Genomic DNA, 24,994 nt, shown 5'->3' with positions numbered 1-24,994 from the left:
GTTTTTTTTATTACGTTCGTAAACTTAATTTTTACAACCTGACCATCTAGAATCCAGCCACGGGCGAAGGGTCGTTAGGGAAGATGTTGCATATGGGATGATAGAAGGGGTAAGAGGGGTCTTGATGAAATTGCATCTTGCATTCTACTCTGCTTGGGAAATTTAACTCCTCGAGTAAAACAAGTGAAGATGTATTCAGACCGTTGTGGTGGACAGAATTTGAACAAGAAATTTGCAGCAATGTGTATGTATGCAGCACATAATACATGTATAACCTGTATTGGCCATACGTTTCTTGAACCAGGACTTACTCAGATGGAAGCTGATCACATGCACAGCTTCATAGAATGGCATGAAGAACATAGATATTTATACACCTTCTGATTGGTGTATAGTTGCTAACATGGCAACACGGAAGCCGCAACCACTAACGGTACATTCAGTGACAAAAGAAGATTTGTATAATTTTGATGCCGCAAAAAGCTATTATAAGTTAGGTGCATTCAAAGATCAGAATGGTGTTACTTTGGCGTGGCTAAAGTTAAGGTGGCTGAGATTCACACAACCCGAAAATTAGATTTTCTTCAAGGAACTGATGGCAGAACTTTTAGAGAATCCTCACATTCAAGATCCTTACGGCCACCGGAAAGGAATACAATCTTCCTCAGCTGTACTCAGGACTGCTACCAGTTACAAACGGAACTCTATAATACTAAATTAACACGGCAAGAGTATCACAACTACTTCGCAAATCTCGTTACATCCGATGACGCTAAAGCCTACTTACAAATCTCTTACTCGGAAACTCATTAAAAGCAATTGTGCGTAACCTATAATCACTATTAAATATTCTAAATAATCTTTTTATGGGTTAAATGTTTTTCATCACTATTGAATCTCATTATTCCATCTCTGTGTGTAAAAAAGTATTGAATTCACTTTAGTTATCTTGGTTGTGAAACAGAATATGCTAGTCTAATCTAGAAAAAAATATATTTCTTCTGATAGAAAAAATACTGGCGGAAAGGACTGCCAGACTGTTAGAATTGTATTTTTAATTCATTGTGTATAATTCGTAACCAGTTTTATACTGTTTTATTATTGCATAAGTAACAACACTCCTATGTAAAAATTAATGTAAGTACTTTGTTGAAAACAAATTGTTTATGACATAAGGATGTATGTAGGAAACTCACATTTAGAAATTCAATAAAAATGACATGTATGTAAAAGTACATGATAAAAGGGATAATAATAACCTTTAAAATCAAATATAAAAATAATTTTTAAAAATTCAGTTTGCTTCTAATGTGAAAGAGAAACGAGAGATTCAAATCAAGCAAAATCATTTCCCTCTCCCCTGTAAAACATTAAAAAAGCAACATAATCTCCTATGCCATGGATGCGACGATAAATGGTTCTATGTCAGAATGGCTCGACAAAAGGGCGATAATAGAAATACCAAATTCAAAAGAACCACAGTCAAAATGGCCCTGCTCCAGAAAGGTCCGTGTCGAAAGGGCCCTCTATCAAAAGAGCTTGGGTCAAAAGTACCGAGCGTCAAAGAGCCCGGTCGAAAAGGCCCCCGCCAAAAAGGTCCCCGAGTCAAACGGTTCCTGCATCAAAAGAGCCGTGTTAAGAGGACAGTAGCTGAATGGGGCACAAGACAAAACCAACCTCGTTGTAAGGGTTCACGCGACGAGAAGTTCCGAGACAAAACGACCCCTAATGTAAAGAACATATTTCAAGTGGCCCAACAAGAAAATGGTCCGTGTCGAAAGGGGCCTGCGTCAATCCTGCCCGAGTCATAGATAGCTTGGCGACAAAAGGCCCCGAGTCAATAAAGTTCCGGCTTCAAAAAGCACGGTTAAAATGACCCCGCATAAAAACAACACGGGTCGAAACAGCTCTGCATGAAATCGGGCACAGAGACAAAACTGCGCAGTTCAAAAGGGATACACGACAGAAGAACCGCGGACAAAAAGCCCTGTGACAAAACATATTGGGTGAAATGGTACTAGGACGCATTGCCCTAAATAGCCAACGTCGAAAGGCCCCCGCAACCGAAAGGTCCGCGTCATAGGGCACTGCGTCAAAAGGGAAACGAAGACAAAATCCTGAGTCAGAAGGGACCCACGACAAAAGGGATAAAGTCAAAAGGGCCCTGTGTCAAACGAGCCCGGATTAAAAGAACATAGGCTCGAAAGTTCACAGGTCAAAACAATATTTCCGCAAAATGGCCCGAGTCAAAAGGGCTAGCGTAAAATGAAAAAAATTAAAGAGCCAATCGTCAAAGAGTCGCAAGTCAAAAACTCCCAACGTCAAAAGGGCCCCTTAATCACGGTTAGAGGATAACACACAGGGGATCAAAGCAAGATGGAAATCAAGCATCCACAAGAGGATAGTGCCCCTTTAGTAAGTTGAGGTCTTTGAGAAAACAAGGAAAAATAGCAGTGGTTTTTAGTAAGAAATAGGAAACTTGAATGGTGATATTTATTTAATTTTGTTGTTGATTGTTCTGCATCGGTTCTCAATCAAAATTCGCTTGCACTCCTGCACCCCTGGATCAAAATCTAATATGAAAAATATTGTGTGAAAAAAGTTTAATTTGGTTGTTCGAAGACACATGTGGATCTCTATTCAGGGTTAGTCAAAAATATTGGGACAGAACGATCATAACGATATTCGTGGAAGGAGGAAAATAAATGTAACAATTGGTATTAGTGCAAAAACTGCATTGATTTGGAGTGTGGTCACCACGGAAGCCATCTTGAATTGCGCATTATCACACAATTTTTTTATACGTAAGAGGTTATTATTTTACACTGCAATTTAGGCTTGAATCTTCGCACAGATGAGAATGTGGAATCATGTTTGACACATCATCTGTTTGAGACAGGAAGTACTATGTTTCACATATGAATCTAATAGAAAAAAGTATAATCTCACAGCAGGAACTAAGAGACGAGTCGACTGAAGGAGAGAAAATGTTACAATTTGTCATTGGTGTAGAAACTGAGTTAAATGATTTAGTCTACATTGGGCAGCCATGTTGAGTTCCGCATATTGTATATCACACAATATTCTTAAATAGAAAGAGGTATATGTGTTACATAAATTGATACTATAATATTCCTGCGAACTACATCCATAGCCCGTTTCAAAAGCATAGGAATCTACATTATTGTTACCGTAATTTCTTCGGGCGATATTACGGCACTATTGTAAGAACCACGAATTGTCCCGGTGGGATCCATGGAAAAAACCTCAACTAAAAAGAGGAAGTTAGCAAGTGAACATTAAGCAAACTGCAAGAAACGTTTTGAAAGAACCACAAACACTTCCACTGGCTTACAGAATTAGGAGAATGTAAAACAGCGACATGTTTTTTTTTTCCTTTTGAGTACCCATATCTTTTCGTTGAATATATACTTGACATGGGTGCATACCATTTAGATCTATGCATTAAAGTGACCTGTAAGCATGAAGGTGATAAACATTGGTGAAAAGTAAACAGAAGGGACTAGTTGTTGCTGTTGTATTTTTCTTCTTATAATACCTGTACAACTGCCGGAACTGACCTTGATAGTTGCGCGACAACTGAACTTGTCTCCTTGATTGAACGTCTTATAAGAAGACAGCAACTATAGTTTCCCATGGGTCTTATAAATCTAAGTATTTGCAGCTACACAGCGAGCTGTGTGCGTTCTGCGTCCCTCCCTCTCTCCTTCTCTATAATTTGCGAAAATATAGTTGGATTTCATGGTTTGGGATATGGCCAGAGACACCCTTGCACACCTCGGGAGATTGGGAGGGAGTAACGTATGAAATCATCGAAATAACGACCGATGTTAATCTAGAGTTCATAGTTTCGATTTCACTGAGATGGTCAGGTGTAATGCAATCAGCTATTTTCTGTTAGTGGTTTGCTTTCTAAACCTCTACCAAGTTAACGAAGTTTAACTTATCTGCCTAGAGTGGTTGGTTAGTATGTAATCGGTAGCTAATTTACTTTTTCCACGATCATCAGTTCAAATTCCATACCCTGTAATAACATTTTTATGTTTTGCAAAAGCTTGATATCAATTCGTAAAACAATTATGTTTTCTTCTAATCATGTTAGTTCGTATTATCCTCTTCATTCTAATGAATGTAAATACTTCCAATAATCAGAATTTTGACCTTAAAAGCTTCACAATTATCAAGAAATATATAGGATGGCCCAAAGGTATGTATAAACCTCTGCATTGTTCAATATAACATTCTGGATTATGGTTTTATCTACTTTCTCTGTCACAAGCGTAAGTTATAAGGCTTTAAGAACAAACAATAAGGCAGTGAAGAATAACATGAGAGGATATGAAATACAGTGAGATGATCAGTACGGGACTGTATACCTACTTTTGGATCACTCTGAAGAAGAGGAGACTTCATTTGTAATCAGTGTTATAAGCGAAAGAGAAAACTTATCAAGAAAAGTGAAATACTAATTATCATATCGCTAAACTTTAATGGAACATTACTAAAATAAAACAATTATGCAGAATAGTCTCTGCAAGTAATATGTAGAAAATAGACAGAAATAATGAACGCAAACTATTAGTTGACTATTAAAAGTATAGTAAGGGTAGTTTTCAAACTAAGTAGAAGATGCTCTATTTGTTTTATGAAAATTATAAACACTTTACAAAAATAATTACAGAAAAGTAAATTTATGACGTTTACTAAGCGAACGTAGGCTCAAGGCATTTACGATACGAGGCACTCTTACTAGTGATTTTGCGTACCAGTAGGCGAATGCCGTTATACCTTTAACCCTGCTGTTCTGCTTTGGTCTATTTGACCCGAAATGGATTTTAATTTCTCATAAAATTTATGATAATTTTCGTAGTGTGTTTCAAAATTGTGACTTTGATTCATTCAATCCAAATTATATTTTCTGAAAATCTCAAACTTTTATTACTAACAGTTTTCGAAATTTTCCTTTATACTACTAATGTACTCTTCGGGTCAATATGACCCGAAGAAATTTTTCCGTGCTGTATAAGTGAATTTCCAACTACTGTCTTATATTTCTTGCAGAACTTGTGTATCTACTTTCGTGGTGTGTTGTAAAAGTGGATGGAAATTCTTCCCAAGCTATATTATCCTGATGAAAACGTCACTATTGATGAACAATTATTAGAATTTACATTACGTGGCCCTTTCAAGTAACATATACCCAAAACACAATATAAAAATCTGGACTGTATGTGATAGCAAAACATCTTACGCACTCAAGCAATATATATATATATATATATATATATATATATATATATATATATATATATATATATATTTATATATATATATAACCCGGTGCATAGCCTGAGATGAACCAAGGTATGCGTGTTGTAAGTGATCTTGTTTCGTACCTAATTGGCTATAATGTATCTTGAGTAATTTTTTCATCTCTTTCACTTTAGGACAAAATCTTCTGGGAAATAAAATAACTATAATTAGAACAATAAGGAAAAACAAACCTGAACTTTTGAAAATTTTGTCAAACAAAGAACTGCATTCACCGTCGTTTTATTTTGCAAAAAATACAACCGTTGTACTTTACATTCCTAAGAAAATTTGAAATGGGTTGCTTATGAATACTCTTCACAGAGAAGAAATCAGCAATCGAGTTAACAAGAAACGACACATATAATTCGATTGTAATTCAACTAAAAGAGATATAGACACTTTGTATGAACTTGTGAACACATACACATGTAAACGCAAAACGAACAGATGGCCCATGATATTGTTGTAAAATATGATCGATGTATCAGCTTATAATGGATTTATTTTGTGGACTTATATCAATCCAAGCTGGAAGCAAGATAAGCTTTTCAAAAAAGATCTATCATTTTATATATCTGAGATATAATCTAGAAAATATATGCCGAAATTGGCGAGACTCGAAGGATCGTAACAGCACAACGAAGTGGTGAATCTGAAGCTACAGTGGTAACACCCGAAACAGGTATTCCTATAAAGCGTGCAAGGTGCAGATACTGTCTGTCATCTAACGATTTCAAGACAAATTTGGTCTGCTTTATTTGCAAGAAACGTATCTGTAAATCTCATGGTCTTTATCATTATCCGACCAGTAAATAAAGAGTGGTGTGATCGCCTCTAACGCTTACCAAATTGTTTCATGGAAACTTGTCAATAGCACCGCTTACCAAATTTTTCCGACAAGTATTATGCGTGTCTAATATGTTATATTCTCTTTACTAATTACCAATCATGTGAAGACTAAAAACAGTAAAGCAATGCAGTGACATGTGGATTTGACGAATATGAATAGTTGCATAGTAATAAAATTCTTACTACCATAAGACATCTTGTTTTAGTTGAAAATAACTAATGTTCCAAGTTAAAATAAAGTAAACAACTAGCAAATATCCGATATTTCTGTCTAATTCAAAATTTCCTACATTTTGGTTTCATCAGAGTATGTACATATGATGATGATGAGGATGAAATTTTCTGCCCGAAGGTCCCTGTGCAAGGTGAACCCACGACGGTTTACTATTGCCTTCCTTGGGATGATGAAACATCCTAACGACAGGACCTACATTTCAAAGTGCGATCCGAACCACGTGTGTCCCCACTGGGAATCGAAGCAGGTACTTCTTGATTATAAGGCAACGAGCGTAATGATTCATCCACCGGGGAAATTAGGTACACTCATGTCCAAAATTATTGTCGTATGTCTATAAATATGTTGTTGTAGGAATATAATTTGATAACAAATTCGGACCAGTTAGGAACAGGGTTTTTCGTTCACAAACGAATATTACCAGCAATTACACGGGTTGAATTTGTTACTAACAGACTTTCTTTTATTACTCTTAAGGGACGGTGGTGTGATATTATTGTTTTAAATGTACATGCTCCAACTGAAGATAAGGGTGACGATATAAAAGAAGTGGAATGGATATTTGACCTACTCCCGCGATACCATATGAAGATTCTATTAGGGGATTTCAATGCGAAGGTAGGACGAGAGGATATTTTCAAACCGATTATAGGGAACGAAAGTTTGCATAAGGAAAGTACTGACAACGGTGTTACACTCGTGAACTTTGCAACATCCAAAAACCTAATCGTGAAGAGTACAAAATTCCCACATCACGACGTTCATAAATACACTGGACATCACCAGACGGAAAAACACATAATCAAATTGATCACGTTTTAGTAGATAGAAGAAGACAATCTAGCATAATTGACGTCCGGTCGTTTAGAGGGGCTGATTGCGACACTGATCACTACCTGGTAGTAGCGATAATACGGGACAGATTATCGTTGAATAAAGGTAATATTCAATGTCCGAAAACGGAGAGATTTAATTTAAAGAAGTTAGAAGAGAGCCAGGTAAGAGAGGAATACCAGATTGAAGTTTCGAATAGATTCTCGGTCTTAGAAGACTCGGAGTGCACTAGTGTTGAAGATACTTGGATTGAAATTAGAGATAGCATTAAAAGTTCAGCAATAGAAAAATTGGGAAACGCGGAAATACGTAGGAACAAACCATGGTTCGACCAAGAATGCATTTAACTAGCAGAGAAGAGAAAACAGGCAAAATTACGGTGGCTACAAAATCCGAATGAAATAACTACACAAAATTTCGCAGATATCAGGCGGGAAACTTCCAAAACTTTTAGAACAAAGAAACGGGATTTTTTGAAAGCTAAAATTAAGGAACATGAAGATAATAGTAAAAATAAAAATATTCGGGACATGTATAAGGGAATCAGCGAATTTAAGAAAGGCTATCAACCTCGTGCTTATATATTAAAGAAATCTGACGGAACAGTTCTCACTGATACGGATAGCATCTTAAATAGATGGAAAGATTTCTTTGACGATTTGCTGAACACGCAGCCAAAAACTAATGTGCATGGAGAAAAGGAGATACACACCGCAGAACCGTATATTCCAGAACCCAACCGAATGAAAGTAGTAACTGTTATAAATAAATTAAAGAAATACAAATCTCCGGGTGTAGATGAAATTCCGGCTGAGTTAATTTTAGCTGGAGGCGAAAAATTGTGGAACAAGATACACAAACTAATTCTCCTTATCTGGAACAAGGAAGAATTGCCACAAGAGTGGAAAGAGTCAATCATTGTTCCAATTCACAAGAAAGGCGACAAAACTGACTGTAATAATTATCGAGGCATTTCTCTTCTGTCAACATCCTATAAAATCCTTTCAAATATTCTGTTAGCAAGATTGACCCCATACGCAGATGAAATTATTGGAGATAATCAGTGCGGATTTAGACGAAATCGATCAACTATCGACCAAATATTTACCATTCGCCAAATACTCGAAAAGAAGTGGGAATACAATACCCCGGTACATCAACTATTTGTTGATTTTAGAAAGGCTTACGACTCGGTTAGGAGAGAAACATTATACAACGTTCTTACAGAACTTGGAATACCGAGAAAGCTAATTAGATTAATTAAGATATGTTTAAGTGAATCCCAAAGTAAAGTCCGGGTAGGAAAATTTTTGTCCACGAGCTTCCACGTTGAAAATGGCCTGAAACAAGGAGATGCGTTGTCGCCATTATTATTTAACTTTGTGCTGGAATACGCCATAAGGAAAATCAAAGATAGCACCCAGGGCCTAGAGTTGAACGGCATTCACCAGGTTATGGCATATGGTGATGATGTAAATTTAATATGGGAGGATAGAGAACAGTAGAAATAAATGCAGAGATCTTATTAAACGCTTGCAGGGACATGGGTTTAGAAGTAAATGCAGAGAAAACTAAATACATGGAAGTGCGTCGGGACCGTAATACGGCAAATTGTGGAGGCGTTAAAATATTAAATAATGCTTTTGATAAAGTGGATACTTTCAAATATTTAGGATCAATATTAACAGACGAAAATCATATTCAGAAGAAATTAAATGTCGACTAAAAGCAAGGAATTCGTGTTACTACTCGGTTCAAAACCTCTTGTCGTCGCGAATTCTGTCGAGGAATTTGAAGCTTAAAAGATATAAAACGATAATCAAGCCTGTTGTTCTGTATGGTTGCGAAACATGGTCGCTTACTCTGAGGGAAGAACATGGACTGAAAGTATTTGAGAACAGGATCCTGAGAAGAATATTCGGACCCAAGAGGAACGAGAATGGGGAATGGCGGAAGCTTCATAACGAGGAACTACATAGTTTATACGGTTTACCCAACATTGTTAGGGTCGTCAAGTCTAGGAGGCTTAGGTGGGCAGGTCATGTAGATAGAATGGAAGAAAGTAGAAACGCTTTCAAAGTCTTGACTGGTAGACCCATAGGAAAACGACCATTAGGAAGACCTAGGCGCAGATGGGAGGATAATATTAAGATGGATCTCGCAGAGATAGGAATACAAAGTAAAAACTGGATGCAATTAGCTAAGGATAGAAGTCAGTGGAGAGCTTTTGTGAACGCGGCACTGAACCTCCGGGTTCATAGGCCATAGAGTTAGTTAGTTAGTTATTTCTTAAAATGTTAGCATGTGTATAATTTGCAAAGACATGTATGTGGAAAGTTTTATGTCAAAAGAGCAGTAAATAAGAACAATAAAACGAATATAAAACTTTATTGTCCATTTAGCAACATTTTCTTTTACTCATTTTAATTTTCGTATTTATAATTATTTTCCTATGAAATTTACAACAAATAGATATTTGCCGATTATACACTTGGTATCAGTATTAAAAGTACCCTGCAAAATAATTATCAAATTATATTCTTACAAGAAAACAGTTATAGATATGCGACAGTCATTTTGGACATGAGTGCACATGTAATGCATTGCAAAAAAATTTAAAGACAATTAAAATATTTCCTAGCACTAGACTATTAAATAAACTAGTCATTGTTTGAAAACCTGGCCCTTTTCCAATACAATTTAATTATGGGTCATATTAACCCGAACAGTATATGTGTATAGCAAATGGGAACAGAGCAGCAGGGTTAATACATAAGCTTTGGTACAATTTTTCTTGAAAAGTTTGTTCTTATGTTGCTGATGTTTCAGTTTGAAATGATCCTTTTCCTGCATGGAAAACTTTGTTAGTAAATAAAATATAGTAGGTGAATGGCTAGTGCAAGGAACCCCTACTTGTATGGCCTGAATTCAAATCCCGACCATTGTTATTGATTTTTTCTTTTACTTACGCTCAGGTTTTCCAGAAATTCAATTTAAATTAAATGTACTCGCAGTTAATTTAAACCGAAATTATTTTCAATTATATTTGCATTGTCATGCTTTTGTTTTACTTGCGATGTTTCAACTTTGATATTAGATCTTACAACATTGTCCGGACAAGACAATTCTGTAACGTCCGGGGCCTCTCCATCCGTGTATATATTTTAAGTGGAGAACACTCAAAATTCAATGCGTATTGTCACATACTGTTCCAACTAACCTAGAATACTTATTTTTGTAATTTAATGTATATTTAAAGTTTATTATTTAAAGTGCACAATTATGTATCTAGAAATAAAGTTATATTTGTACATAATGTTTTTTGTTGTTTTCATCACTGTATTTTTACTTTTTCTCATATCAATTTCCAAGTGTCCTTATTCACAGGCGTGCCTTGTATCGAGATGGAGGAATTTGTTAGTCTCTTTTGCATTTTTTCCAGATATGTTTGTTTTGCTGTGGTAGTTTCATACGAGATTACTGCAATCGTCGCAAACTTGCTCTTGTTTGCTAGTTTTAGTCCACGGGAAAAGATGGCTTCTCTTCCTCTTCTTAGTATCTTCCTTTCTTGATGATGGCTGTATTTCAGCTAGATTCTAGCATAGGACTTTCTGCGATATCAACCAGCAGTCTTCTTATAATATAAACAACAAGCTACTCAGGGTGAGTATTTGTCCACGCAATACAAGCAGCCATCCAACAGACATCTGAACAATTCATGAAAAATGCGAAAGACGATATACAAGCTGTTCCATAGAATCTACGCCTACCTTGGTTTTGTTATACTGTAGAATTAGCTCTGGTTAATTATCCTTTTCCTCCCAATAGTGTTATTACGATGCATTGTAGATAGAATAACCACAGATTATTTGCTTTCGATTGAGTGATTTAGGGTGTCTACAATGAAATTTCATGATTTTTCGTGACCTTTTCTTTAGCAGACTACAAAATTTCGTTACATTCTTAACAACGAATTTGGGTGCATTTAATTTTTCATGCAAGCAATAGAAACGTCCTTTGGTAACGATTTGGTGGGGTCTAAAGCCGGCCATATATATTTTCGGTGGTGGTTTCTGACGTTTTATGAGACAAAATTTTAAAGTCTGTACTTATTTTTATACAGATAAACAAAAGTCGTGAAACAAACTCTAAATTTCTTGACTTTCATTAAGTTTTCTGATTTGCTGACTTTTTCGAGACTTTCCTGACCGATAGACATCCTGCGATTGTAATACCTTTCAACAATGGTAGCTGTACACTCATTATTAGCCAGTGCTATTCAGAGGAAAATTAGCGCCCTGGGCAAGAATGTACGACAGCGCCCCCGTACATATAAATGATGCCGGCATACCAGCCGCGAAGCACCACCATGGTTGGCGTGAATGGTATGAAAATTTTCAAAAAAAAATCATGTTTTACCTTGATTTTTAATACCTTGTATTACTTGTTTCTTCCATTTTACATATTTGCACAGGCATTTTTCTAACATGAGTAACATTATACATGAGAATTTTTCCCCCTTTACTTCGGTGCCCGGGACCGTCTCACCGCACTTCCCCCTCAGGGCACTGCAGTGTTGTCAGCATAGCAAACAGAAAACATATATTGGATCATTGTTTTTGCTTGTTTATTCAAAGTATTTCTACAAAGTAAATAAGATAATAATAATAATAATAATAATAATAATAATAATAATAATAATAATAATAATAATAATAATAATAATATCTTATGCTACTAGGTTACAATAGCCAAGTGTTGAATATATTATTATGTAACCATTTCATCTTATATTTCACAGGAATTTCATTAGAGTTATACGGAGTCTTTTAGGCCCCGTTTGCCCGGTTACGTCAGGAGAAGATTTTCATTTTCTTTAAATAAAGTTACATTATCTGTACGAACTCTATATGTTCATTATTTTAACTTCGACTAAGGATAGAAGGATTCAGAATTGTATGTATCGAATATGTATGTTTATTAGGAAATTCAAAAAATAAAGCTACTGTTATTGAGAGGCCCCGGTTGTCCGCATAAGGTTAAATGTATCTCATTTCCCTACGTCGTATTCTAATGAACGATTTCACAAGTATAGTCGGACGGTAATACAAAATTTCTTTCTTACTGTAATATGCATGCATGTATACATATTTAGAATGTTTTGACTCTAAAAACAGTCGATAGTTGAAATTAATGTATAACATGGACTACTGGAGGAATTTCAAAAGAATTAAGTATACGTATAAATTACCATCTGAACAACTTAACCCTAACAAGCTTTCGATTCCTGAACGATCCTTCGCCTTTGTCCTTGCAAAGCAGTGACGATTTCAGGGAGGGATCAGGGGTTAATGCTTCCCTGGAGTGTCCTCCTGTAGCGCGTAAGCCCATTTCGCCTAACGATTTATCAGTCACTAATGTCTCGGAGACAGGATTGTCAACAATTATAGGCGAGATGGGATCTCCCATCTTCCCAAATCCCATCTTGTTTAAAATAGTGCTAAGATGCAAGGAGGAAATTTCTGCATTAAAGAGGGAATCCTTGTACTAGAATTTTAACTACCAACACTAAGAATTTGTGAAATCATGCCCACATATCAGAAAAGAAATACTCTATATATTAATCTATCGTACATAAGAAAATCAATAACCTAGTTTCAGAATATTTCAATCAATGGTGGAAATCCCGTTTTCTATTCTTTGAATTTTCTGTAGTGTATACTCTGCAAATAAGACACAGCCTTGCTCAGAACGATTTCAAAAAGAGTATTTGCTACTTTATATATCAACAGCACAATATCATTAAAAGTATACAGGGTGTTTCAAAAGAAGAAGACAATGACATTAACACTATGATAAGGCAAAGGATATAGTTCAACCTGGGTGCACAAATGCTTCCTTTTGGCGCTATGACCAAACGAAAAACTGTCGGAAAAAATGCAAAAATAGTCATAACTGGAGAACAAAATGTCGCATCGAAATCTAGCAAAAGGAAAAGCTTTTTTGTCATAATTTCCATTAATGCACAATTCTATGTGGCGAAGAGGAGGAGTAAAGAAACCCAAGAATTCCTGTTTTTTTTTTTTTTTTTTTTTTTTTTATGAAAAGTTGACTGAGGAACACTGGCTAGAATTAAGTGCATTACGTCAACGAACAAAAATCGTGATACAGTGTTCAAGTTAGAATAACGCTGTTAGAGTTCATATAAAGAAGAGATACACCTGTTTGATTAATCTAGTTTTCCTAAGAGCAGAATAAATTTTCCGAAGCGAACCCTCCTTCCGATAGATGTATTTTCTGTGTGAATGACATCATTTCTGGAAAATACGGACATATATATGTTGCATGTGAGAGCACAGCATTTGTAAGTGTAATTATTAAGAATGCTTTGTATTTTATTATCAATATATTACTTTAATCTCTCTCTTATCGTTCTTTTCTTTATCTTTTATTTTTTAAATGCTATAACATATCCTGAGTATGTTTACATTCCTGAACTAATTCACTATCGAACTTACTATAATACGAACTTCTAACATTATTTATACAGTATGTTAGCTATCTGTCTTTTCCTTCTTACTCTTATAAGTTCTCTTACTAGAAATTTCATTCACACGTTTTGTTCGCGATCCCCTTCCACTTTTCATACCCTAACACGTTTGTGATTTCCCGAATTATGTACAATTTAACAATCATTGACAACACCGGAGAGGAATAGGAGGACGACCGTCCGTCCCATGTGACGACGCCTGTCCGTTGCAGACAAATTGTATTATGATATAGATGAAATAATATCAAATTATTTCTTTCGTGTACAAAAATTTGCCGTTTTTCCTCTCCCTCCAGTTACTACAATCTAATTAATTAAAACTGGCGTCGTCACAGTTAAAAATACTTCAATTAGTTCCACTATGAATTTAAAATACTTTTCACTGAATATTTTATAGGTTAAGAATTAGTTACTGACTCAAGGAAACAATACTATTATTAACTGCGTAGGTATTGACGAAATGACCTGGAAAGGCCTGCTAGATCGTGGTGTGAAATACTCTAATATGAAGAGTGTTCAAATACAAATCCTCAAATAACAGTTTCCAGACCTCAGGAAGTATGAATTGAAGTAACTTGTGCTATTTTCAGACGCACTATCCTGCCACTACCTCTTTTCACCTGCCTATAAGCCTCTTTACTCAGACATTGTAGCACTATTTTCCTCGTTCTACCATCAATAGAAAATTGTCTGAAGTGTTTCTTGTCCATAATACTACTAATAATGATAAAAGACTCACAAATTGAATTTCGTCTGTACCTTTAATCTGTAGCATTTCTTACTACCACCCTAAAACTATAATTCTCAGAATTTCTAAAATTACTAGCCCCATAGATTCCGTCTTCCTTACAAATAAGAGAACAATATTACAACGTAATTCAATGCTGACCCATCGACAAACCGTAAGCAACACCTGAAACATGAAATGAAATATTTCAGTTTAACTATCCACAATTATGCTCTTTAGGTTAATGGAGACACTTATTAAAGCAAATTAATGACAATGCAAGATATTATGGAAGGCAATTTGAGTATCCTGAGAAAACCCACATACGTTACGATGGTGTCACACACAAAATTACTTGTCTGGGGATCGAACCAGGAATACAATGTACAAGAAGCAATGGGCTTACGACTGAGACACCGACACCCCTTCAATCCTGGGAGACGTGGGCAAGCAACTAAGAGAAACTGACTTAGAAAAATTTACTTTTCATTTCCGAACGGAAGAAACTATCTATTCCACATTCTGACAATTTGTACTTTTTGTATGTCGATTTATCACACTCATTTTTTACTCGACCGATACATCTTTCAGAATCATAGTGTTTCCAAAGTTGGAGGACGGTGACTTAGTGATAGAGAGCTTGCTTCTACTGCGGGATGGCCCTAGTTCGATCTAGACTATAAAACAAAGGGTACTATTGTACCCACACCCGTAAGTTTAATCTTGATTAATGTTTTCTCAAACATATCCATCTCCCGAGTTAATTGAAAAAAATAGCATATATCTATCATCTGTATTATATTCTATTTTTGGATTGCATTTGAGTATAGCATCCCTTCGGTAGCAAAATTATATGAAATATGGAGATACGGATAAACGTGAGATCCGAATCGCTTCTGCTCCCACTCGGAATCGGAGCTAGTGTCATAGTGAAAACTTGCATCGTGAAAAACGTAACTGGGAGCTACAAAATCACCGGAGATTTCTTATCCTCAGGCAAGATTTCACCGTAAAATATGTACCGAACTCCACGTGTTTTAACATATATAAGTGGAAAGTAAAATTTCAATGGTATAAGTCGACTGGACATTGCGAAAGGACTCGATTCAGATAGTTCCGATACTATTGTTATGACTTCCCTTTGATCTATCCGAGCTGGGGGAGATTTGAGCTGGGAATTTGTACCACACCTTTGTTGTATATATATATATATATATATATATATATATGTATGTGTGTGTGTGTGTGTGTGTGTGTGTGTATGTGTGTTTGTGTGGAAAATGTTATCAAACGACGGGACATTGCGAGCCGGCTAGACACGAACGAGAGGATAATTCAGACGCTATTGTTATAACTTCGATTTTATCTACCCAAGTGGATAAGATTTCACTGGGGAATTCCAAGTCCAATGAGATATAAACCGTGATATGTTGTAATTTTCGTGGAAATTATGTGTGTTGAAGTCCTACGCGACCTGACCCGTGACTCGAATTGACTGACCTGACCCGACCCGAGTGACCTTACCTGTGATCCGACCCGACAATCCGACCCGATTGACTCGACCTGACAACCCGACCCGAGCTGGCCCGATTGACCCAACCTGAGGTGACCCGAGTGGACCCGAGTGGACCCGAGTGAGCTGATCTTACAATCCAACCAGTTTAAGTGCATTAGAACCTTACAAATCTACACCAGAAAAAAATGCTCGTCAATTCGTATGCATAAACCATTCTTTCGGCTTTTTCATTTGTAAGCCATTAATGACAGGCCAGTTTCCCTGAACTAGGTAAGAGGCTTCAATTTTTTCGATTTCCCGCTAATATCTTCCTCGCAACCCAACATAGTGTACCACCCTCCTTATTACAATCTATCAACTGCAACCTTCTTGCACACTCTCGCTCTCCTGTTATCATCCCCTTTACTACATCTCTCAGAATGGAATCCCTTAGCAAGATCGAAACTTGTGATGCGTCTATTTTTTTCGTTTCCTTATATCGTCCAATATTGCTCTCGTCTCTTGCATTTTTGCAGCATTTCCTAATTCCTTTTTCTCTCTACCTTGCTAACCTTCTCTATTTTCCTCCACATCCAAATTTCTAAGGTTACAATTTAGACAATCAACTTCGAAAGTCAAAATAAAATTTAAAGTTCTGAAGAAAACATGATTTTCTAGTAAGGAATGAATCTAGAAATTCTTTTATTATTTTTGCAGTGTAATAAACAAAAATATCATCACGCTAACATTCCCATTTTTCAATTTAAAAACAGCGTTGCTTTCTGATAGAATCATAAGGAAATAATTGCACTGAAATATCATTCTGTAGGAAATTACCTTCTGATTTTTCTTGATTACTATTTATCTACAAAATATTTGCAATCTCTGGACAAAGTGTTGACATGTCATGGGAAGTGGGTCCTGTACGAAGCTCCCCGGTGCCGTCGTCGTTTGTTAGTATCCCAATAACCGGTTCAAAAACAGCCCAAGCCAGCACTACACCAGAATAAGGTTCTCCTTTTGCATTTTGTGGACTACTCGCGGCATCGTCCATCGGGAACTGCTACCAGTTGGTCAGAGAATCAATGCAGCTGTGTACTGTGCCTCTCTGGATCCAGCACTTCTGAGTCGCAAAGGGGTCATCCTGTTACAAGGCAACGCTAAGCCCCACGTGGTTAAGATGACCCAGTACACCATTCTACACCTTGGATGGGAAACACTATTGGATCCGCCATACTCTACGGACATTGTACCGTTCGATTATTACCTGTTCTATTCCTTGGACAATCACCTTAGAGAACGCCAGTTCAAATCGATAGTTGAGGTTGAATATGCACTTGATGCACTGTCCCTCGTAGCTTATGTTCTCAATTGATTCAGCTTTTCATTTTTCGGGACAGGGTAAACAGATACAAGTGTCTTGTTTCGGGAAGTGAAAGTCCTCATGGACATGGAACACACGAAAGACAGCACGAAAGTGAATGCGTGGTGTGCTGATCAATGTACCACCTCATAAACCCGTTTCTCTTTGACGAAAAGATTGTGATAGGAAACACATACCTTCAAATGCTTACAAATTTTCTGAACCCTTATTCGTAAGGCTGGGTAAGGATACCATCCACGAGCACCGAGACGAAGCTCCGCCTCCACATTTTAAAAAAGGACCTCCTTCACCGTGACCTACCTTGCAGGTGGATTTGGCAGTGAGTACTCAACCCATCTTTCTCTGATTTTCCACCCAGTGATGTTTTTGTCTTAGGTCAGGTGTTCGCAGAAAAACCAAGGTACTTACAGGACCTGAAATCAAAAATTGGTGAAGTATTCAGGACATTTCTCTCGTCGGCAGAATAGCATTCACGGAATTCGCTGGAGGTTACAGGAATGTATGGATATCAAGGAAGCCATGCTTTAGGTATGGTGATGACGACGGCGGTGTATCTATGGATGATAATACAAAGTGCAAGTCTCAATAAAAACCTTAACATTCATTTCACTGAAATATATCTTTATTTTCTCAAGAAACTTATAAGGATTTATTTTAGAGCAAGGACTTTATACAAACACTGCTTTTACATAGTAAGGAATAGACTTTGGTTTCTCAGATGAGATCACATTTGTGACTATATCAAAAACATCGATGAATTTTTCTCCAGAACAACAAAGAAAATACTAGAATTTGAAGTGTGCACTCTGAGGACTGGAACAGGAATTTGTAATGGTATTGTTTCTAAGGTGAAGCGAAAAAAAGGAATCAGAAATAATGTCTTGTTATAATTCAACATTAATTTCTGCAGCTTTACGAGGGATGTTTCATAGTCAGATTGAATTATTATAATATCTCAAATATAATTTTGCTTCTAGATATGTACCAAATGAGGGCAAATATATGCTGAATAAAAATCCTGAAGTAACATTAAAAATGAAATCAAGCAACGAAATACACATTAGTTTAATAATTTTGTACGAAATTGCTTGTATTCTTCATTTGAATGGGATTAACTGGCAACTGTGAATCATGTCTTACTTACTCCAGAAAAAAACGAAATCGTGTATTAATGACAGCAGCCAGCGCACTGGAGTTGACTATTGCATTGAGCAATAACTTATTGTCAGAATACATCAAATCGCAGTATTCTTATTTATCACTGAACAAATTAGGAGATCCCAGGATATTGTTTTGACTATCCGCTAGTTGATGTTCATTCCTATTTTGATTACCAAGAGTGGCTGCATTCAAGCCTCTCACGTTAGACTTTGTGGAGATATTAAGCACTTTTTCTCCGTGTTGATACTATTCCTAGCAGTAACAGTCACCATCTTGCAAGATCAATATGTTATGCTCTATTCGAAACTATTTCTTATTAGCATCATTATTGTTATCTCTGTATTAATTATGATTTTTCTTGGTGTTGTTATCATTAATTTTTGAGTTTTTTTACTTTCTTTTTGCTTTTTGTCCACATTATCAATTCCATTTTTTGCTGCAGGACGTTGTTCAACATTGAAGCAGATTCACAAATTAAACATAAGTTTCTTACAAGGCTGTTTATATTCTTTATTATAAATTAACGAGAATTGTTACATTTTTATAAAAGTATCTATGAAGGGGGGTTATGTCATATTATTAGCTATTTAAGTAATATCTCTGTATTGTTTACTTGATCACAGGTTTTTTCTTTCAGTGATCGTTTGGAATGAAAGTTAGAATACTTGCTGTGGGTAACTGGAAGTTGATTGAGGAACGGCATTTTTTGCATTGGCTACACAGAAGGTATAATTTCATACCTGAGGAGTAAACCCGTTCTGAACCCTAGCAAGATAATTTTCAGTAAGTAATTGTGCTGAATGTGATGATTTTTTGTTTTTCAGTGATATCCGCCATAACGTGTCGAATCAATCATGGTTTTGATAAACAATCTTATGATTAGGAGACACTCAGATCGTTGTGCCCCGTTTTGGAACTGAATAACTCAAGTTACACCTTGAAATACTAAATGTAAAACTACATCGGGGAAATATATGCATTTAATCGTCCTTCTCTTTCCAGTGACCCAAGATTTTAACGGTGCAAATTCTTAAAATTACACTAAAAAGTTAGTTTTCAATTAGGTAATATCTCATTAAATGGAGCTTGAAAAACGTATCCTTTCGTCTTGATTTTGTCATGTTTTCTATGTTTTCTCTATTTTCGAACTGCCAAGAATTCATCCTCGTGCGACTTATAGACGTAAATGTTTACCTGAGTTATTGAACCAACTTTACTAGCTCGAAAAAGTGTCTGATAATATTTCAAAGTCATCTGCCCTAACGACGGAATCACCAGGTAAAGATACATAGACTAGAGTAAAGGTGCATAGACCTTTCCCTTAATTTCTTTATTACAAAAGATGTTTGTACACACAGTGCACATAATTACAAAGACGTAACTTTGTAGAAATTTTATCCTCTGGAATTGGGCCTCCTGTTCATTGCCACTCGTAAGTTTCGCTGTTAAGAATGATCCTGTCCATCGCAGCTTGTTTAATAGAACCCCCTGCTCAGAAGTAGGATAAGATCTCTCACCCGTAGCACGTCGGCAATGTGTAAATATTCTTCTTACACACTATAGCTGACAGATAGGATTAGGGAAGGATTCCATATAGAATTACACATCAGTTGCAGCTTGGAAAGAAAGGAAATTGTGTTGTCCATTACAACGCTGAAGAATTTCTGTTATCCATTGTAACAATGGATACATTATGTTTCAATGCTTCCGTTTGTGTAGCTAGGCTTTGGCTTCATTTACTTCTTTGCGTCATATTCGTATGCCTTTGGTGATCACGACATCTGTCAGCACTTTGGTAGTACTTACGCCGAAGCGTGTTTCTTTTATTACTAATATGAAGCGATAATGTAAGATATTTACTTGAGTGTAGCACTGAATAGAAACGATGGAAATAACATTCAACGTAAGTAAGTTTAATACAATCCTCACATATTCAACGAAATATTCTCCCTAAAACATGTGGTAAGAAAATACGACATTTTGTGAAATTTGACACTCGAATTGATTTTACACTCAAAGGCGACTTTCACCTTTCAAAACTATAGCTCATTTGAAAAGATGTAACTTCAATACTGCAAACATGTAGCAGACATATAACATCCAAATTCATTATAATTATATGTACAATTATGTATCATATTATTCAGATCTTGAACCCATATCAGTATAAAATGTACCATGCCCTTATTATTTATTTCAAATATTACTTTATATGAAAAGATATTTATACTTATTATTTTATTTAAAAACTTATATTACCGGTTAAAGTAAAATAATAAAATTATAAAATATGGATCGTATTCGCCACGTCATAGTTAATAATGAAACAGCAAGTGATAGCAATTTCTTACAACTCTCCACTATATAGAAAGTCAGATGTGTACATTTTCTTGTATGCTGAGTACACATGAAAATTCATTGATTACTATATAATTATACTCTTTATTAAGCTAATGAATGTCCTAACCGAGTATGCTCACTTTTGTTTAAACAGAAAATTCAAAATTAATATTAACCAGCTTCCTCATTAAGGACGGTGAAAAGGAACTTTCATCCTTTTATAATATTTCAAAAATACTTAAACTTGAAACTTTAACTTCTTTGTAGAATATTTCCAATTTATTGTTAAGAAGGATTTGTAAAATTTGATATCGCAATAGATAAAACACGATCAAAGAAATCCAATGAACCTATTGTGAATTGAACCTTGAAATTGTTGACAATTTGTTTTTCGTTGAAGCATAAACCGGAGATTTTATAAAATTTTAAAAGATAAAAAAGTCTTAATACTATTTCTCTAACACTATATACTGTTTCCACGAATGAAGCTGGAAATTTACAAAATTGAATTTTAGAAAGAGAAAGAAATAGTCTTGTTTTGAAATTCACCGGATCACTGCACTTGTTGAACAAGAACCAACAAAATAATATTAAAGTAAAGTAAAATAAAGTAAATAAATAGGAAATACGAATGATTTTCTTAACACGTTCGCTCCTGCAGTGTAAAACTGAGTTTGTATCTCTGTGCTACACGAGTCACCGTGTGTCTTCTTGAAGGTTAGCACGTGGATGCTAGTAACGTTAACAATATGTACAAACGAAAATACTACAAACGAACAGAGGTAACACAATGCATAAAACGGCACAGCACTGAAATGAAATATCACACGAGCCAACGTTCACTCCTAAAGCAGCTACGAAACACTAATTTAGTGGTAATATAAAGTTTTAAGAAAATAGCACTCCTGAAAATACTTAAAAAGAAATTTGTACGTGATCTATTATTGAAGGTTTTTAATTGACATATGAAATATGCATAGTTAAATAGAGAACTTATTAAATACACAAGTTTCTGGATTTTAATATAAAGTAAAAATTTTAAGCATTACACAATAAAACACTAATTAAAGCTAGAAATTGATTTTGCTGGACACCATTTCTGTGTGTGCTACCGTAAAACTATGTTTGTATACTTGCTTAGTTAAGGAGAACTATCGGAACGCAATCTCATCTTCCCTGTCGTACCAAGTTATTATGCTCTAAGAAGAAAAAGAAAATAAATAAAAGAAAAATAAAAAGATTTACATAAAATGAATGAATTAAGAAGATACTCACTTTTAGGAATTTCCGGTCGAGTTCCATCTGTAATTAATAAAAAATGTATATATTTTAATGAGGGCCATATATATCTATTTCTATGTATATACATATTTGAAGTGTGGACCATAATGATGGGCAAAGTACATTCTGAGTATTGCTAGTAATAACAGTGATGGTTGATTTGATATAGCGAAAGATGATGTGTAAAGTGTCAATTACGGATACATGATTGTTTCACTTTGCTGGAAATTCGCGGCCAACAAGACGACAGGACCCGGCCACGAATTGTGACGGGAGGGTACTAGTCCTAGAGGTTTTGTTTATAATATGGTGGTCAGTGGTTGTGAAGTTTCATGAACTCATGATATTTGATTTGTGAAGCGTTTATAATAAGAAAACCATTAAAGAAGTAAGTTACTTACATGTTTACAAAGTAATTTAATTGCATAGAATAAAATATTGGTGAAAATATGATCTAGTATATCTTAAACTTACTATTTAAAATATATTTTGTGTCTTTTATCACGCTCTATGGTTTTCATGTTTACAGAGACTTTTGTAGTTATTTTTTGTTATCATTCGCCGTTCGTTTATACTTTCTGGTAAAGTTCAACACAAATATTTCTAAGGTTTTCCTTTTGGTAGTATCATTAATGTATAATTAACCTTAGGGACACCAGGGTATTTGTGCGTTACATGGAAAACCAACGCACAAATATCAGACAAGATAAGCTTGTCTGATATGAACATAGGATGTCTAAGACATCATATATTTTTATTCTCTGTTACTACTAGGTTTATGAGTACAGTGTTGCCAACTGTATGTGTATAATTAAATTACCATTCTTTATTTATGTCAGTAACTATGACCTATTAATTTTATTTTTTTTGTGTAGGAAAACTATCAAACAGATCAATAGCAACTTAGTACAGCGTAATATGTGTACAAAGGTACCTTCCAAAATACAAAGTAGAAAGGGGCTGCTTTCGTATGGAGCAGGTTCGTGAGCAACGGTGGGTATATAGGAAGAGAATAAGTTCCAAAGGAGGTAGTTCTTTTCTAGCAAAATTTTGAAAACTTACGTTAACGAAATACATAATTTCCTCATTTATGTGTTTGATAATACCTAAGGAGAGGAAATGTTGTGTTTATTTCTTTTACAAGCGGTTATGAACCAAAAACTACTTGGCAAAGGGAGGGACTATTTGGTGTAAGGTTAGCGCATTATTGATTTTGGAAAAAAATAACGAGCATTTGTATTGTGAGCATTTCCTCAGGTGTACAGAGACGTTGCCTTGGATGTGAGTTAACCATTGTAGACTTTGGGAAACAATACCGTGTATGCTCAAACCGTGAAAGCTATCGTTTTGTAAAACTAACAACAAATTGCTAGCATAATTACGCGCTCTCTCCTGCTACCTCTTTGGCCCCTTTTCACGCTGCTTTTCTTGACTCTGTGAGATAACATTCGTGCTTTTTAGAGGAAATCTAACACATGTTTACACTGTAGTTTTATTTCATATTTTCGAAACTAGTTATTATAACGTAAACGGTAAAATCCTCTTTGGATTTGGTAGAAAATCAGGTGAACGACTAACCCCTTCTCCATAGCCTTACCCCGCGACGTAGCAGAATAAAACATAAATTACTAAACTGAAAAAAATGATGGTATTTTTAGTCACTTCATATGGCATAAACGTATGTTGTGCGCATGGCACAGCTTTCCGACATTTCTGTAATCACTTTCTATACTTCTTCACATAACACTTCACTTCATCATGTCTTCGTTATAGAACACTAGGTGGTGAAGCGCACACTGAATTTCATAATTGCACCTTATTACTGGTGAGAGATGTAAGATCCTGATACATTTGGTCTTATTTATACAATTTTATTATGAAATCAAGTAACACATGTGTTGCACAATTCCAAAACGTATCATGTTCGCTTTACAAAACTTTCTTAAATTAATTTCTTTTTCTACTCCTCAATATGAGCAAAATACGTGTAAGTATTGCGAAATGCAAATTAACTACTAAACACAAGATATGGGATAAATCAGCTAAAATTAAATATTAAAATAGCATTTGAAAGAACACATACGCCAGAAAATTAGGCAGGAAACGCTTGTGAGTTGAGTGACTCACATTTCTTCCGCAGATCTTACAAATTTATATCCCCCTTAACCTGGATTGCATATAGCACCGTACCTTACTACTCCTGAGAGTCAAAAACGTGGTTCCGTAAAATTTGACTGAGAAATAACGATTACAAACATGAGTAATTATCATTACGATCATACATTACAAATATCGGTAGTATCTTATGTTGTTTGTGGAATTACAAATGCAAGGATCAAGAAACGTGCGTGCCATTATTGCTGCGAGAAAATTTTGTTATAGTCAATATTAAATCTCTCTGAGACCATATTGACCTAATGATTATAATTATAATTATTATCGCCAACATAGGGATCTCTATTTGCTTACTTAGGCTCAATTTGACGAAGTTAATTATAACTTATATGGTTACTATGTGTTAAACTGTACGTCTCATTATTTTAAGTTCGATCCGCAGAAGGACCGTTCTATTTGTAATTTCCAATTATTCCAAGTGAGACTTTGATAAGAATTTATTATTACTTTCACGCCTAATGTAAATTTCCAGAAGTGAGGTTATATGAGGCTTGGACTTTAAGATATAATCAGACCTAACGTAAAGGATTTCCCCACTGTGTACCAATGGTGACAAATAGTGCAGCAGGGAGAGTACTTTTTCATTTGACATATGTCGGTAAAAGTTACAATTACAGATTAGTAACTCA

General features: G+C 35.5%; 1 protein-coding gene across 1 annotated transcript in view; it reads right to left on the bottom strand.

Annotated features, from left to right (window-relative positions):
- Positions 1 to 24,994, bottom strand: part of LOC145682956 (uncharacterized) — a 737,495-nt gene that overhangs the window by 42,476 nt on the left and 670,025 nt on the right. The window contains exon 11 of the mRNA XM_081754317.1: positions 22,185 to 22,211. Coding sequence (XP_081610443.1) covers positions 22,185 to 22,211 — 27 coding nt within the window. The remainder of the gene's footprint in view (positions 1 to 22,184; positions 22,212 to 24,994) is intronic.

Source organism: Thermobia domestica, chromosome 4 (genome assembly GCF_964235325.1).
Source record: "Thermobia domestica chromosome 4, izTheDome1.hap1.1, whole genome shotgun sequence".
NCBI classification, from domain to species: Eukaryota; Metazoa; Arthropoda; class Insecta; order Zygentoma; family Lepismatidae; genus Thermobia; species Thermobia domestica.
This window is presented reverse-complemented; position numbering and strand designations above follow the sequence as displayed.